This window comes from Gigantopelta aegis, chromosome 6 (genome assembly GCF_016097555.1).
Source record: "Gigantopelta aegis isolate Gae_Host chromosome 6, Gae_host_genome, whole genome shotgun sequence".
NCBI lineage: Eukaryota > Metazoa > Mollusca > Gastropoda > Neomphalida > Peltospiridae > Gigantopelta > Gigantopelta aegis.
The window spans coordinates 11,640,607-11,657,798 of NC_054704.1; the positions used below are offsets into that span (position 1 = coordinate 11,640,607).

General features: G+C 35.9%; 1 protein-coding gene across 1 annotated transcript in view; it reads right to left on the reverse strand.

Annotated features, from left to right (window-relative positions):
* The window catches only part of LOC121376051 (pre-mRNA 3'-end-processing factor FIP1-like), a 51,979-nt gene that overhangs the window by 26,807 nt on the left and 7,980 nt on the right, over positions 1-17,192 (reverse strand). The window contains exons 6-11 of the mRNA XM_041503828.1: positions 16,927-17,061; positions 15,790-15,911; positions 13,117-13,192; positions 12,394-12,526; positions 10,772-10,881; positions 1,134-1,199 (exon numbers count right to left, since the gene is read on the reverse strand). Of these exons, the coding sequence (XP_041359762.1) occupies positions 1,134-1,199; positions 10,772-10,881; positions 12,394-12,526; positions 13,117-13,192; positions 15,790-15,911; positions 16,927-17,061 (642 nt within the window). The remainder of the gene's footprint in view (positions 1-1,133; positions 1,200-10,771; positions 10,882-12,393; positions 12,527-13,116; positions 13,193-15,789; positions 15,912-16,926; positions 17,062-17,192) is intronic.

The window sequence follows — 17,192 nt, forward strand, 5'->3', positions numbered from 1 at the left end:
GAAATAATTTTGTGAGTGTGGCGCTATGGAATTGAATGCAACCACAATCAACAGGAGGTATGGGGGGGCTTCCCCCAGAAAGAAAATAGTTTAAGTTATGTTTAGAAAATCATACAGTATTGATAAGAGCAAGTAATTATGTCAAAAGGTTAACTTAAAAAAAAAAATTCTACAGAAGAATTTGGTCATGGCGCCATGCCTGTTTTACCTTCTGGCAGAAACCCTGATGTTGCAAAATGATAACTTCTTTTCTATTATCAATGTTGCTTTTCTGTTATCAATATTATCAAAATATTTCATATAAACATCTTCAACCTCTGCTAAAATATCAGATTATTTTTCATCAAGCATAAAATACTGTCCATGTATCCGTAGTATACATGTATTAGTATTTCCCTATCTAGGGTGAAATGGTGCTACCAAATTTACGTCATGTTAAGATTTCAACAAGTCTTTTTTAACCAGAGGTCATAATTATCAAAAGGTTAGAACCAATATTAAACAAATTAACACTTTGGTCAGTCTACTGTCATGAAAGAGAACTAAATGTAAATTATCCACAATGGAAGCACAAGTGAAATGAAAGTACTGAAAGATAAAGTCATTACTTCTAGAATTTTGAAAACAAATAAATAAATAACCATAGAATTAGTTATTTTTAAAAACTGTACTAACCCTACCTATGCATGTATAGTTGTACTAATAAAACTAGAAAGTGAAAACAAATCACATCCTTCTTTTTTTCCTGACAGTCAATACATCAAAATAAGTTGAAGTTACCACATAAAGTTCATGTGGTAACTGGTTTGTACCACATCACATGATGTGATACAGACATTTGGCTCACTGAGGGAGAGAGCTACAGACAGGCAGAGAGACAGATACACAGAGAAATAGAGACAGAAACAGACAAGAGTAAGACAGGAGCATATAAAAAGAGAAGTGGCAAAGATAGACCTAATGATGTAGACATGGAGAAAAATAGAAAAGATTGTTAAATAAATATAAAAACAGTATACAAAAAGGAAAGCGATGTTCAAGCATGCATGGATTTTGTAGGCGGATAAAATGTAACAATTTAATCACGTCATTACAACTAACCTGTTTTGTAGACATATATGCTATGTACTTACGATCGTATGGGTCAGTTCCAACGTACGTGGCACCAGAAACGGTAACACCAGGAGGCGGAGGTACAGCTGAAAAGGAAACATTCAAAGTGTTTGGTTCATTACACTGATTAGTACATCATGTCATACACAATGGGCCCAATTTACAAAGCCTGTTTTTCACTTAAACATGTGTAACTACATTCACACATACATTTAAGAAAAACAAACTTCGTACATTCAGCACAGATAATACCCCCCCCCACCCCCCCACCCAAAAAAAACCCACAAAAAAAACACCCCAAACCCAAACAAACATGTACTAAACACGTTGGATTGTTAACAGTATGTTCAGTTGGTTGATTGGTCTGGTATTTCATGTTATGTCAGGGTAACAAAGTCATTAACCCGTTAACAGTATGTTCAGTTGGTTGATTGGTCTGGTATTTCATGTTATGTCAGGGTAACAAAGTCATTAACCCGTTAACAGTATGTTCAGTTGGTTGATTGGTCTGGTATTTCATGTTATGTCAGGGTAACAAAGTCATTAACCCGTTAACAGTATGTTCAGTTGGTTGATTGGTCTGGTATTTCATGTTATGTCAGGGTAACAAAGTCATTATCAACTTTCAACTTCAACTTCTTTATTCACATAAAGACCACCAACGGTGGTACATGTGCCAAGGTGGATGGTGGCAATATACATGTATAACATACTGTACATACATATAATATATACTGCTACAAATAATAAACTTAATTACTGTTGATCTATAAATTTTGTCATTATAAGACTAACAAATTTACTAAGTTTTCGTAATCTTGACAGCCGTTTCTCTTGCAACAACATAGAAAACTTATAGAAGTTTGGTCGTGTTATAAATTCTTTTTTTTTAAATTATTTTCTTTCTGTCAAAAATGCAGGACATTCAAACAAAGCATGATATTCATCTCCTACACACTCATTCTGGCATAATGTACAATATCTTTCCAAGTAAGGGATGTTACTCCAACGACCTCGTTCTACAGGTAATAAGTGGTTACCAGTTCGAAATTTAAGCAACGGAAGTGATACAGTTTTTGGCAGAAATATGTAAAATTCTTGATTAAATTCCGGTTTTATACAATTATAGATTTTACCTTTTGAGGTATTTAACTTATTACTATTCCATTCTTGGCGAAACTGATCTTTAAGTCTTGTTTCTATTAAAGATATCAACCATCCCTTACTTGAGAAACCTTGTTGTTGCCAAACAAAACTCAGCCCACAATTATCTAAAATACGTTTAACATTATCTAACCAAGGAGACATATATCCGTTACAATACTTATATAATAAATTCTTATATAAAATAGAGATTAATTTATTATCCTTATCCTTATCCAAAATAATTTTACACCAATATGATATTATCCTTTTATATATTTGTAAACGAATCGGCATTTTACCTGTTTCTCCATACAACATATAATTAGGAGTGTTTTTCTTTAATTTTAAACAAATTTGTTTTGGTGTTCAAAAAATTCCAAAATTGCGAAGGGTCTTCCTTTAACATATGCGTAAACTCGGTTTGTAATTTCTGTTTATGCTTATTTAGATGTTTATTAACAACATATTTATATTGTCTATCAATAATTTTAACTTGTTCTTTTTCTCGTTCAGACTTTGTTACCATATATTTGTGTTTAGCCTTTTTAAACTTCTTTTTCATTTCTTTACATTCCGTCCCATACCAAGCATATTTTGGTTTTCTCTTACTTGAGTTTATTTTAAGCACACCAAATACTTTCCGAGCAGTGTTAATAAAATGATTCGACAAATCAGTCACAATAGTATTCACAGTTCGTTCGGGGTCACTCTGACCTGCACGTGCAGACCATGCCTGCTTCACCAAGCTGTCAATGAAAACCATGTCAATTTCTGTTACAAATGTGTTCGCTTCAGAATCGACAAATCTACGAGGCCATCCTATTTTATTGTTAGTAGCTACCTGCTTTACTCGATTGTCATTAAACCTATCAATGCTAGATAAATGTATTTCAACAGGTTTATGTACATCACTATAAAAATATGAAAATTCTAATATTTTAAAATTATTAATTAATATAGCTGATTCAAAGGATGCTATACAATAATCTAGCACACTGCAATCTTTACAAGTAGTTTCTCCAATATATTTATCACCACCCATCCTCCCATTGAAAATAAACATTGTAGTAGCTTTGCATACATCTAATAATAAATGTCCATATTTATTTGGATTACTCATATCTTGCGATACTCTGTTTCTAAGAATACCATACATTTCAAAAATTTCTAATTTATTGATGTCGTTTAAATCTTCATTTTGTAGTCCAACAAACCGTGCTACATTATTATTAAGTTCACATATGTCATCAACATCCTTTGTTCTGGAATTAAAATCACCCAGTAATATGATATTGGAACTATAACTATATATATTCATCAACTCCGTCTGTAACTCAAAAAACATATCTGAGCTTGAATAACCAGAATTTTCTGGCGGAATATAGACTATCCCAATATAGACATCACTATCAGTTTTGAACAAAATCTTTTGTATTTTAACCCACATAATAATATCAGAATCCGTTGATACTATCTCAATATATTTAACTAAATATTTTTTAACTGCTATACCTAGCCCACCTGATTTCCTTCTAACACATTTTCTACTTTTTAGAAACACTGTATAACCATCAATAATAATATCATCATACTCATCCGTTTTCGTCACTTGAAATCCATTAACATCAGCAGAATTAACAAGTTCAATAAAGTCAGGATACTGAAGTTTGTTCCTCAATCCACACACATTAACAGATAATACTATCAAATCTTTATCCAAATTATCAGTAACACTAGTGTTATAATGTAAACAGTCTAATACTGTATCATATTTTTGTGAACTATCAAAGTTTTCAAAAATACTATTACTCACATTTTTACTACATGTATTAATATCACTGTCATGAATAACATGCCCACCGCTGGTGTCCTATACTGTATTAATCACTTGCATCGGTCCTGTATTTACAGCTCTTGGGGCCCTGTATGGGGGAGGCGCTATTTGGGTGAATAGGTTGTTATTAATATAAAGTCTGTCAAGAACTAGGCGGCATCTCTTCCCTTCAGATTTCATTTGTTTCAACACCGGCAACAACACATATCTCCTGTAGTCATCTACCTCTTTTGGGAACTGCTCAACAATGTAAAAAGGTTTGTTTTGGAGTTTTTTGTACGATGTATGCCTGACATCTTCACGTTGTCTCATACCAGAAAATCGAGCTATAATAGGGTGTGGTCTTGTATAATGTGGCTGTAGTTTTCCCAATCTGTGCACCCTTTTTAGCTGAATATCCGTCATGCCCAGTTCTGTCTCGATGAAACTGTGCAATGTTTTCTCAACATCCTCTGCGTTATCCTTAGTTGTAGCCTCGGGAATATTCATAAATAAAAGATTCATTTCCATTGATTTTATTTTTGAATCAATCAAAGATTCATTCATTTTCTGCTGTTCAACTTTGAGTTTTTCAATTTCACCAAGTACACCCTGGTCAATTTTCACCTGTAATTCTTTAACTTGTGTTTCCATTCTTCCTTTATCTTTCTTCCATTCTTCAAAGGAAATATTCATAAATTTAACACCCTCATCCAAATCGGCAACTGTTTTAACTACAGCTTCCATCGATTCAATTCTACTGTCAAGTTGCGTAAGATGTGCGCGGATAGCTGATATATCATTTGTTATTGTTCCCAATTTATTTACTTGAAATTCAAATCTTTTCAAAAGTTCATCAACCCAAACTGGGCCCCCTGTCTGATCATTTGCGTATGTTCTCTGGTGAATTTGAGGGCTACTTGAAAACTGAGGCGGATAAATGTACATACCGGTTGCGCCAGAGTTCTGTACACCTTCTGGTGGCACATTATAAACAGGTAAACTCTGTCCGGGGACCTGAACCATGTTACCTTGTTGCTGACTAGACCGAGCTGCGTTCGTGCAAGTTGTGTGCTGCGACATGTTGCTCGTGTTCATCACAATGGCGGATGATTCGGGTGTTGTACCGTTCTTTTTCTGTTTCTTTTTCTTCGGCTTCGTCGAATTTTGCTCACTCATTCCTGTTACAGTGATTCCAAAACACAAAGACAATACTGCGATATCACTCTTTCGAACTAGAATCACCAAACCTCATAAAACAAAACAAAATAGTCATTTTTGAGCAGAGCAACTCGGAACACGTCTGTCCAGCTTGACATGAGCACACGGGACCCATTAACAGTATGTTCAGTTGGTTGATTGGTCTGGTATTTCATGTTATGTCAGGGTAACAAAGTCATTAGCCCATTAACAGTATGTTCAGTTGGTTGATTGGTCTGGTATTTCATGTTATGCCAGGGTAACAAAGTCATTAACCCATAGGGCTCACCCTGTCCATAGCCAAATTAGACAATTGCTAAGTTTTATATAAAGTGGCTACAAAAATTAGTTTTTGGCTAATAAAATTTTAATAATTAACAAGAAAAAAAAAAGAGAGGAATGTTTACATGTCTTCGTATTTTAAACTATAGTTATTTGGTGCTTAACATAATTATGCCATTTGAACATTTTGAGGAAAAACAATGCCACCACATACTATAGGTTGCTCTGTGATTTTTTATTTGTATTTTCCAAATTGTATTTATTTTGTATTTTTGACCTTTGATCTACCAATTGGTTGGCAATCCTCCGACTGCATGAACTACTGTCAGTTGCTTCATCTGTAGAAACACAACCGCATGAACTACTGTCAGATGCTTCATCTGTAGAAACAACTACATGAACTACTGTCAGTTGCTTCAATTGTAGAAACACAACTGCATGAACTACTGTCAGTTGCTTCATCTGTAGAAACGCAACCGTATGAACTACTGTCAGTTGCTTCATTTGTAGAAACGCAACCACATCAATTACTGTCAGTTGCTTCAACTGTAGAAACACAACCGCATGAACTAGTCAGTTGATTCATCTGTAGAAACATAACCGCATGAACTAGTCAGTTGCTTCAACTGTAGAAATACAACCACATGAACTAGTCAGTTGCTTCATCTGTAGAAACAACCACATGAACTAGTCAGTTGCTTCATCTGTAGAAACACAACCGCATGAACTAGTCAGTTGCTTCAACTGTAGAAACACAATCACATGAACTACTGTCAGTTGCTTCATCTGTAGAAATGCAACCACATGAATTACTGTCAGTTGCTTCATCTGTAAAAACGCAACCACATGAACTAGTCAGTTGCTTCATTTGTAGAAACATAACCGCATGAACTAGTCAGTTGCTTCAACTGTAGAAATACAACCGCATGAACTAGTCAGTTCCTTCATCTGTAGAAACACAACCGCATGAACTAGTCAGTTGCTTCATCTGTAGAAACGCAACCACATGAACTAGTCAGTTGCTTCAACTGTAGAAACACAACTGCATGAACTAGTCAGTTGCTTCATCTGTAGAAACATAACCACATGAACTAATGTAGTGTCGGAAATAGAATAAAAATGATTTTCGTCAATTGTTTCTTTCATGTTAAACTGACAAGTAAATATTTTGTAAATATCTATTTAATGATACTCTACCAAATTTAGCATTCACTTGTTTTGGCTCTCATTGATGTACAAGGTGGTGTTTACTCTTGTAATTAAAATAAAGATGTCAGTAAACAGGTAATTTGTGACCTTTATTGGAACAGACTATAAAACATTTTGACCATGTGTGTCAATTTCATTTACCCTTAAACAACTTTTAATTTAAAACTGTAACTTAACTGATTATTTCAAATTGCAGCATAAATGATGAATTATGACAAACATATTTATTGAATATAAATTCAATATAAGTACATTAGAAATTTACACAATCTTGCAACCACTTAAAGGTGCTATATCATAGTTATATATGAGCATCTGTTTGTGATAAAGATTTTCCAATAAAAATGTATTTTCTACTAGTAGATGAAATTATTTCCTACAATCATTTATGGGCATATAGTTAAAGGCATCTTCTTTAAATGTTAAATCAAAAGTTTATTAAGAAAATGATTTGCAATAGCTGTCATTGTGCAACACTGAAATAGCACCTTTAATAGATCACAAACTCAGAATTGTTCTTTATATTTTTGCTGAAAAGTTACTTATAAATGACTACAAAGAATTTTGTTTTGGAGAGGGATATAGGGGTAAACCATCATTAGAAATAGTCCCTCACATATTGTACATAACAGAAATAAAACTGACACATGTTGACCAAAATATGTTATAGTCTCTTCCAATAAAGTGCACAAATGACCTGTTTACTGACATCTTTCTTTTAATTTCAAGAGTAAACACCACCTTATACATCAATGAGAGTCCAAACAAGTAAATGCTAAATTAGGTAGAGTATCATTAAATAGACATTTACAAAATATTTACAAAATATTTACTTGTCAGTTTATTATGTAAGAAATAATTGATGAAAATCATTTTTATTCTATTTCTGACAGTACTATAGTCAGTTGCTTCAACTGTAGAAACATAACCACATGAACTAGTCAGTTGCTTCAACTGTAGAAACACAACCACATGAACTACTGTCAGTTGCTTCATCTGTAGAAACACAACCGCATGAACTACTGTCAGTTGCTTCATCTGTAGAAACACAACTGCATGAACTACTGTCAGTTGCTTCATCTGTAGAAACATAACCGCATGAACTAGTCAGTTGCTTCAACTGTAGAAACACAACCGCATGAACTACTGTTAGTTGCTTGATCTGTAGAAACACAACTGCATGAACTAGTGTCAGTTGCTTCATCTGTAGAAACATAACCGCATGAACTAGTCAGTTGCTTCAACTGTAGAAACACAACCACATGAATTACTGTCAGTTGCTTCATCTGTAGAAACATAACCGCCTGAACTAGTCAGTTGCTTCAACTGTAGAAACACAACCGCATGAACTAGTCAGTTGCTTCATCTATAGAAACATAACCACATGAACTACTGTCAGTTGCTTCTACTGTAGAAACACAACCGCATGAACTAGTCAGTTGCTTCATCTATAGAAACATAACCGCATGAACTAGTCAGTTGCTTCAACTGTAGAAACACAACCACATGAACTAGTCAGTTGCTTCAACTGTAGAAATACAACCGCATGAACTAGTCGGTTCCTTCATCTGTAGAAACGTAACCACATGAACTACTGTCAGTTGCTTCATCTGTAGAAACATAACCACATGAACTACTGTCAGTTGCTTCATCTGTAGAAACACAACCGCATGAACTACTGTCAGTTGCTTCATCTGTAGAAACATAACCACATGAACTACTGTCAGTTGCTTCATCTGTAGAAACAACCACATGAACTAGTCAGTTGATTCATCTGTAGAAACACAACCGCATGAACTACTGTCAGTTGCTTCATCTGTAGAAACATAACCACATGAACTACTGTCAGTTGCTTCATCTGTAGAAACAACCACATAAACTAGTCAGTTGATTCATCTGTAGAAACACAACCGCATGAACTACTGTTAGTTGCTTCATCTGTAGAAACACAACCACATGAACTACTGTCAGTTGCTTCATCTGTAGAAACACAACCGCATGAACTAGTCAGTTGCTTCATCTGTAGAAACACAACCGCATGAACTACTGTCAGTTGCTTCATCTGTAGAAACACAACCACATGAATTACTGTCAGTTGCTTCATCTGTAGAAATGCAACCACATGAACTAATGTCAGTTGCTTCATCTGTAGAAACAACAACATGAACTAGTCAGTTGCTTCAACTGTAAAAACATAACCACATGAACTACTGTCAGTTGCTTCATCTGTAGAAACACAACCGCATTAACTACTGTCAGTTGCTTCATCAGTAGAAAGACTAACCTCTGGAGGATATATCTACACAAGACTGATCTCAATGTATATTTTGACTGTTGTGATGTCTTGCACTTAAGAATTTTTGTCAAAATAGTAATATCAGATGCTTGTAAAAGATGAGCTTATTCTGACCCACCAGTGTTCCATGATGATGACATATTAAAGGCAGAGGTATGTGCTGTCAAACTTGTTTCAATACTTTGCATCTTCTTAGCTCAAATTCTTATCAAAATCCTCTTCGTGTGCGGTCACACATAAGGCCGACACTAAAGAACGCCAATGCAATGTCTGTTGCAAGCTTCATCACCTGGCCCTAACTCCACCCTAGAGCCTTTATCTCCCACTCAACCCATCTTGTTGGTCTTCCAGATGTTCTTCAGTGTCGCAAAAGCCCCTCTTGCCTTGTTGATACTTGCCTTGACCACAAATATAGTTTTCATAGTTGTCACCTTGGCCTCAAGGTAGGTGAACTCAGTCACCTCTTCATTGTCTCTTCCTCCAATAGCGATGGGGACTGCTGTTTGGTTGTTGTTTCATATGGTGTTGATCTTTAGTCCAATTAATCCGGCATTTTTGGCAAATTCCTCACCTTTTCTTTGCATGTCTCTGTAGCGATGTGATAGAAGAGCTATGTCATCAGTAAAGTCTAGATCTTCAAGTATCTCCGTGGAGGTCCATTTGATGCCACTGTTCTCTCCTTGTACTGTTTCTTTCAGGACCCAGTCGATACTAAGGCAGAAGAGGAAGGGAGATAGTATGCATCCCAAATTCACTCCGATCTTGATTTCAAAATCTTCTGTCAGGTATTGACCGCAAATGACCTGTGACATGAAATCATTGACGTTCACGATCTTGAGTGGGATTCCATAGTGCCAGAGAGTCTCTGTGGATGCTGTCGAACGCCTTCTCAAAATCAATGAAGTTTGCGTAGACTGACATGTTCCATTCCTGGCACTGCTCTAGGATCTGCCTTAAAGTAAAGATGTGGTCCCCACATGATCTTCCTTTCCTAAACCCTGCGTGTTCTTTGCGCAACAGTGGGTCGATGGCTACTGCGATTCTGTCCAGGATCAGCCTGCTGTAGACTTTCCTCTCCAGTTGCTGCAAAGGGTAAGGTCTCCTTTTTCCAGTCGCTTGGTATTTCTTCCGTCTCCCATATACCTCTGGGATGTCTGTGGGTTGCTAGGTACTTCCTTGTTGAGAATGGTTTCAAAGTGTGTTTTCCATCTCTGGGTCTGTTCCACTACACCAGTGACAACATTTCTATCCACATCTTTCACTGGAACGTCACCATACTTAAAACCTCCAGTCTGTGTTTTGGTTATCTTGTACAGCGTGGCCATGTTCTGTGTTTGTGCAGCTGTTTCTGCTTCAACCGCAAGATTCTCGATGAAGGCTCTCTTGTCTGTATTAGTCTTTCTCTTGACTTTTCTGTCCAGTTCTGAGCATCTAACCCGGAGCTGTTCCTTCAGGCTTTGGGCATTCAGTTTCTTTTAGCTCAAATTAATCAAGCACTATTAGGGTCAAATGGCAACTGTAACATATGCAAAGAAAACTGCTGCCACATAGGCTATACCTTCTGGACAGCAGAAAATTGTCTTTTATGTGACCTTTCTAATACACATACCCTGTCTATTTATTCATGGACAACTGACTGGAAAGGGAGATAACCAACATCTGTTTAAAAACAAAATCCACAAATGCTGAACTAAAATGACAAATATTATTACCAGATGGAGCAACTCCCGGTGGAGGGACACCAGGGGGTGGCATTCCCGGCGGTGGCATCGAGTAGTCTGGTACTCCCGGTGGCGGGACAGATGTCTGGTTATACTTCCGACTGAAAAAATAAAACACAAATATTTTATTCAAAAGTAACATTTGTTTTGTTTAATGATATTGATACCATTAGGGCACTGATTTATTAATCATCGGCTTTTGGATGTCAAACATGTGATAATGAAAACATTTTAACAGTCCATTAATTATTCGATGTAAAACATTTAGTAATTCTGAAATGTAGTCTTCAGAGGAAACCCACTATATTTTTCCATTAGTAGCAAGGGATCTTTTGTATGCACCATCCCACAGACAGGATAGCACATACCACTGCCTTTGATATACCAGTCATAGTGCATTGGGCCCACTGATGGGAATTAATCGCTTTACCACTGGGCTGCATCCTTCCCCTTATTTTATTCAAATACTATAGTGAATTACATGTTTTACCATGAATTTAATTATCCAATGAAATGTGTTTTTATTAGCAAAACCACAAAAAGTTAAGGCCACAAAAATTAATTATTTTACAGTATATACTCAGGACCGGTATGTTAAATTTGTTGTTTTATTTAATGACACCACTAGAGCAAATTGATTTATTAATCATCAGCTAGTGGATGTCAAACAGTTGGTAATTTGACATATAGTCGTAGAGAGGAAACCTGCTACATTTTTTTCCATTAGTAGCAAGGGATCTTTTATATGCACCATACCAGACAGGATAGCACATACCATGGCCTTTGATATACTATTGATATACTAGTCGTGGTGCACTGGCTGGAACGAGAAATAGCCTGATAGGCCCACCCACGGGGATCGATCCAAGTGAACATTTCACCACTGGGCTACATCCCGCTCCTACCAGTATATTAAAGGCAATGGTATGTGCTGTTCTGTCTGTGGGAAAGTGCATCTAAAAGATCCTTTGCGGCTAATGAAGAAAACATGTGGTGGGTTTCTTCTGAAGACTACAGAATTACCAGATATTTGACTTGTTTTGATATCGTCATTGCAGGGCCGTACCTGATCAAAATCCTAGTGGGTGGCACTACTTTTTATAAACAAATGAAACACTATACAAATTACTCTCTGAGATGTGTATGCTATTTTCTGGAGTAAAAAAAAAAGGTGAGATATCACAGAATATGAAAAATATGACTGTACTATGGGTTAACAAGGAATCTGAAAGTACTGCTAAAGCAATAAATGTCCTCTACCAGGCCCAAAACATTTTCATATCTCATAAATTCAAGGGCCATAACTCCATAAAAAATAGGTAAGTTTCCACAAAAGTCAAACTTGATCTGAAAACAAAGTAAAAAAAACTAATTTTCACATTTTCCAATTTCAAAGGCCATAACTCCATCATAAATAGGTAACTCGCCATGAAAGTCAAACTTGATCTATAACAGTACATTATAAAGCTACACACAAAATTTCAGATCAATATCTCAAAGCATTCTAAAAAAAACATCCAGAAAACTATATGAGGGACAGACGTACAGACAGACAGTTCCCTCTGGTTGGACCAGTAGGGGATTAATGAACTTAATATTAACCAGTTACTTACTAATCTTCTGAGCTTTCATGATCTCCCGGGCGCCGTGAACTACGCGCAGTGCTGCCTATAACATCAATAGTCCCACTCATCTTACGTGTGGGAACGTTAGTGTTGAATCGTTTTCCTACTTGTGATGTTGTAGCTGAAAAATAGACATATTGCTTTAAAAATGTCATTGGTTTTCGGTGTAGAATTAAATTCCTCCAATTTTAAGGGGCTGTCCATAGAAAACTACATCTGGAACAGTTGTGTAGGGAGTTGCAATGGTGCAACGTCACTTTTTCAGTCAGACCTTAATGTAGATGTTCCAAGAGCAAATAAAATTATAGCAGGAGGGCGTTTGTAGATGCAATGAAACTTTTTAGTACCAGATCAGATGAAACTAAGTAATAAATGTATATTGTCCCCTATTCATTGTACAGTAATTTTCTCCACATCAATTCTCAAATTATTATTTTACTTCAAATATTAATTTCTACACATCCAAAGTTTTCTTTTAGTTTGTAGGAGCCCTAAAGAGGGTTTTTTCCCCCATGACTACAACGGCTCACACAATTTTATAACAGTTTTATAAATTTTTAAATATTAATAGGTTGATAGTTAGTAGATTTTTAAAACATCTGTGTAAGGTTTGTATATATGAGAACAATTTCTTTTTCTGCATCTGATGGATCATCTTACTTTCAAGCATCATACAAGACATGAGGAGAATGAAGTGGAACATATACTTACGTATACTTGATCCTATCTGACTTGAATCTTTGTCTCGTTTTTCAAAACTTCTAGTGCCACCAGAGACTGAGTGAGACTAAAATTTAAAAACAAAAATCTTATTCAAATATTCTACAAAAGTGATTTAAAAGTACAGTAATTAAGGCTTGTCAAAAAAAACTTTACTGTACAATGTCATGCCCTAATCTAGAATTGAAAAAGTAGGAGAAGTGACTTCTCCCTTCCCAGAAGAAAGGGGCGAAGTTTGATAAAAATAGGCAAAGTGAACTTTATTGGTACATTTAGTAATGTTTCGCAAGTTTCCGCATTCAATCAGAAAAATTATGAATTTTACACTAGGTTCTAATCGTAATATTTTGATATAAAATACTACTTCTTCCGGTAATAAAATTTAAACAAAACATTTGTATGCTTAATTAAAAACGTGATATTATTAAATAGTTGATAATGTGCAGTTATAATTAAAGTATTGCTTAGTATATTCTGGCATTACTGAAATGAATGTGGCCGAGGATTAACAACGCTTGACTGGTCACAGCACATGGCGCGACATGCATCACTTTGAGAAAAAACAGCCCAGTTTACAGGTGTATCTGAAGAATGTCAACATTAGACTACGACAGAAACTGATATGAGTATTAACATGTGTTGGACGATTTTGATAATAAATTGAACAAGGCAGGGCTAGAAATGAAAAAAAAAATCTACATGCATCAGGTGCATGCTGAAAAAAAAGTACATGCACCATTAAAATTCTGCATGCACCAAAAATAAGGCAACTTCGTTGGGGTTTTTTATACGAAGCTATTCGGAATTATTCGGCAATACATATGTTTATTTATTAACAGTACCGGAATGTTATACAACTGCGTTTATTACTGATTCTTGATCAAATTTGAAAATTTCACCCAACGTAAACGCCTTACAGAAATCTATAATAGGCCTATTACAAAAACGTACGAATATTTGTGTTTTGTATTAAGCAAGTTATCAACTTTTATAACTCGATAAGATCTGTTGGTATAATATAAATTAGCCTTCGGAATTCGACGAGAAGTTGTGATTGAGTTAATCACTGGCTGACTTCGAGTCAACTACTCGAGTAACGCACCTGCATGTTCGCAATCATCTAATCAAGTGCCCATATCTGAGGTCGAAAATGTTCAAGGCAGTTACGGTACTTTGTATTGATCACAGATCTGGCTGAGTTCAATTTGTCAGTGACGACAACAACTGTGTTATGCGCTTGGATACCCCAAAGTCGGTCCCGACCACCTTCCCTAATACCATTCACGGATATAACCAAGATATTGCTGGCAATTTTCGCAAATATATTTCACGGAAATGACCGAAAGGGCGCCATTGTTTTAAGTAGGATTATGGGATACAAAATGGATGCGCCCATAAGATAAAAGTTATCATTTTCATGTGGCGAACAGATTACGAAATGCATACGCAAAATTCAACAACTTGAGTCTGAATCTGGTAGACAACAGGATACTAGTATACTTAATACACAGTACTTGAAAAATATTAGCATGCACTGCGTGCACCCAGTTTTAAAAGTTACATGCACACGCAAAAATCAGCATGCACCGGTGCACGTACTAACACTGCATTTCGAGTCCTGCAAAGGTAAAACATTATTTCATCAAATCAATCGTACATTACAGTGCACATGCACAGAAACTATCTCCCGTTAATAGCCCGGTTCATCATTATTCAAGGATACTCTGGCGTCAAAGTAAAAACGCTGGCCGATATATGGTGACAAGATGCCAAATGAGCTATGACAATAAACAAGTCCGAATCTAGACGGCTGTTGTGCGATTTCGTTCTACCAACTTTCAAGAGAAGACCAGGTGATAATGATGCGACTGAGAACAGGCCACTGTAGACTCAACTACCACATGTATACCAAATTCCGAGTGGGAAACAGTGGAACCTGCAAGTGTGGTACAGCATCCATGATTGGAACATTTCCTGCAACACTGTCCCACCTACCAGAACCAGAGAAAAGCAGTCTGGCCTTCAGATGAACCCCTGAAGGAGAAACTCTTTGGCCCCTTGGAGAACCTACGGAATGCAGCAGCTTTTGTTCAAGCCACTGGGGTCCCTGTCTGAGAGTAAGACGAAGAAGAAGAGGTTTTTGAAATCGGATTGGGTCCAAAATATTATAGTGAGTTCGACTTCTCACTACCACTAATAACTTGGTGACTGAGTAAACTTTCTGCAAAAAAAATGCTAATTTTGCCGGCAAGATTAGGGCCTGCAATCTTGTTCCATCGGTTTATGATACCAGTTGCTCGGAATTCATTAATTAGCTAGTTAAATATTATACACTTTTCATGTTTGGGTGTTGTCATTCATTGCTCAAATTATCCACACTCCACAATTAAGCTGGAGTTCTATAAAAAGTCTCTGATGTTAGGTTTGAATTCAGCTTCCTCTAAATCATCATCCTAATTTGGATTTTTCTATCCATTATCATAGAATTCAAAGTAGCTTAAAGTAAAGTAAGATTATCCTTCAAATAGGTTTTTTGGTAGCCGCAGACATTTGATGTATTTGTTATTACTGGGTTACACAAGACTAGACCAAAAAAGAATCAAAAGCAAGTATGGGTGTTTTCTAAGAGTCATTTCACTGAAAAAACCAACAGAAATTATTTACACTAGTTTTGGTACCGCCAAGAGGAGCATGATTGTCAGCTCGCAGTCGGTTGTGTTTCTCACAGTACAGTTCCCATGTTTCCTCAGTGAAGCCGTAGTTGAAGTAATCAGTTATGTCAGCACCTGTAAAATAAACAAAATCATATTTGTAAGTTCAAAACAGAACTGAATATTCATGATCTATGTATGATCAATGTATACACAATTAAATACAATTTCACAAATACATGTTTCAACATAACCAATCAATTCAAATTATTCAATTAGTCGAGCAGTTGCAGAGTTTGAATTATCACTACAAGCTATTAACATTCTTAACTGTCTGTCTTAAAATTTAACTTTCATTTACCTTTCAAATGTCATACAAAGTTTAAGCAATGATACAGAAGTAGATATTTTAAATACTGTAGAACATGGAAGTTTTGCAAACAAAGTATTGCGAAAACTGCTAACAACTAATCATGGCAGTACTTTATCCATGCAATAATATAGCGACTTTACTTACAAATAAAACAACCAAATTTTTAAATACATTGGTTTATTGTATTATCAATCTATCGTTCAATGAACAAAACTAAACAGGAATCATTGTCAATCACCTTGTGTAATTAGCAAACTACACTAATATTTATCTTCAGGGTAAAGTTCACACCACAGCAAGCAGACCTGATAAATGCTAGCCACGTGTAATGGTTTCTTTGTCTTTCGATAACTGGTCAATGCATGCCACAATGTCAGCATACCATTCCGTAAATTTTCACTTTATTGCTAATTTAAAATCCGCGTTCACCGATAAATCCATGGGCTGGAGCTCACCAGTGCAACACAACATGCCACATACGGTGTGTAACAGTAAGCACTATTCAACACTGACACAAAGCGTTTGCTTTTGCAGAGAGTTTTTATTTGTATTATCGTTGAATACCAGCTAAGGTTGCAATACTTTTCGTGTAAGCTACATCTGATGTCGCAATACTAACTACATGCAGTTTGGGCTACTGTTGGCATGTCGCAATACATTCATGACGCAATACACAATAGATCTACAGTATTCACTAGCTAAAAAGATAACTCAAATGGTAATAAAATGACAAAAGGTTTTAAGTGGAGCTGAATATAAAATATATCTAAATGTTACCAGGTTTATTCCAAGGTTTATCTTCCGTTTTCAAACTGCTGAGATCAAATTCATAAACAGGAACTCCATTTATTGTTCCTTGTGCTTCGATGTCGAGGCCTTTACCAGATGCTCCTTTTTGTACTGAAGTTCCACCTGAAAACAGACAGATAAGTAAACAAACAATTATTGGTTGTTTTATAAGTCTAAAAAAAAACTACTACTGGCATTTTAGTAACTAATCTGACTCCACATAACCTGTAAAAAATGTGTTCGAGTTTAACATT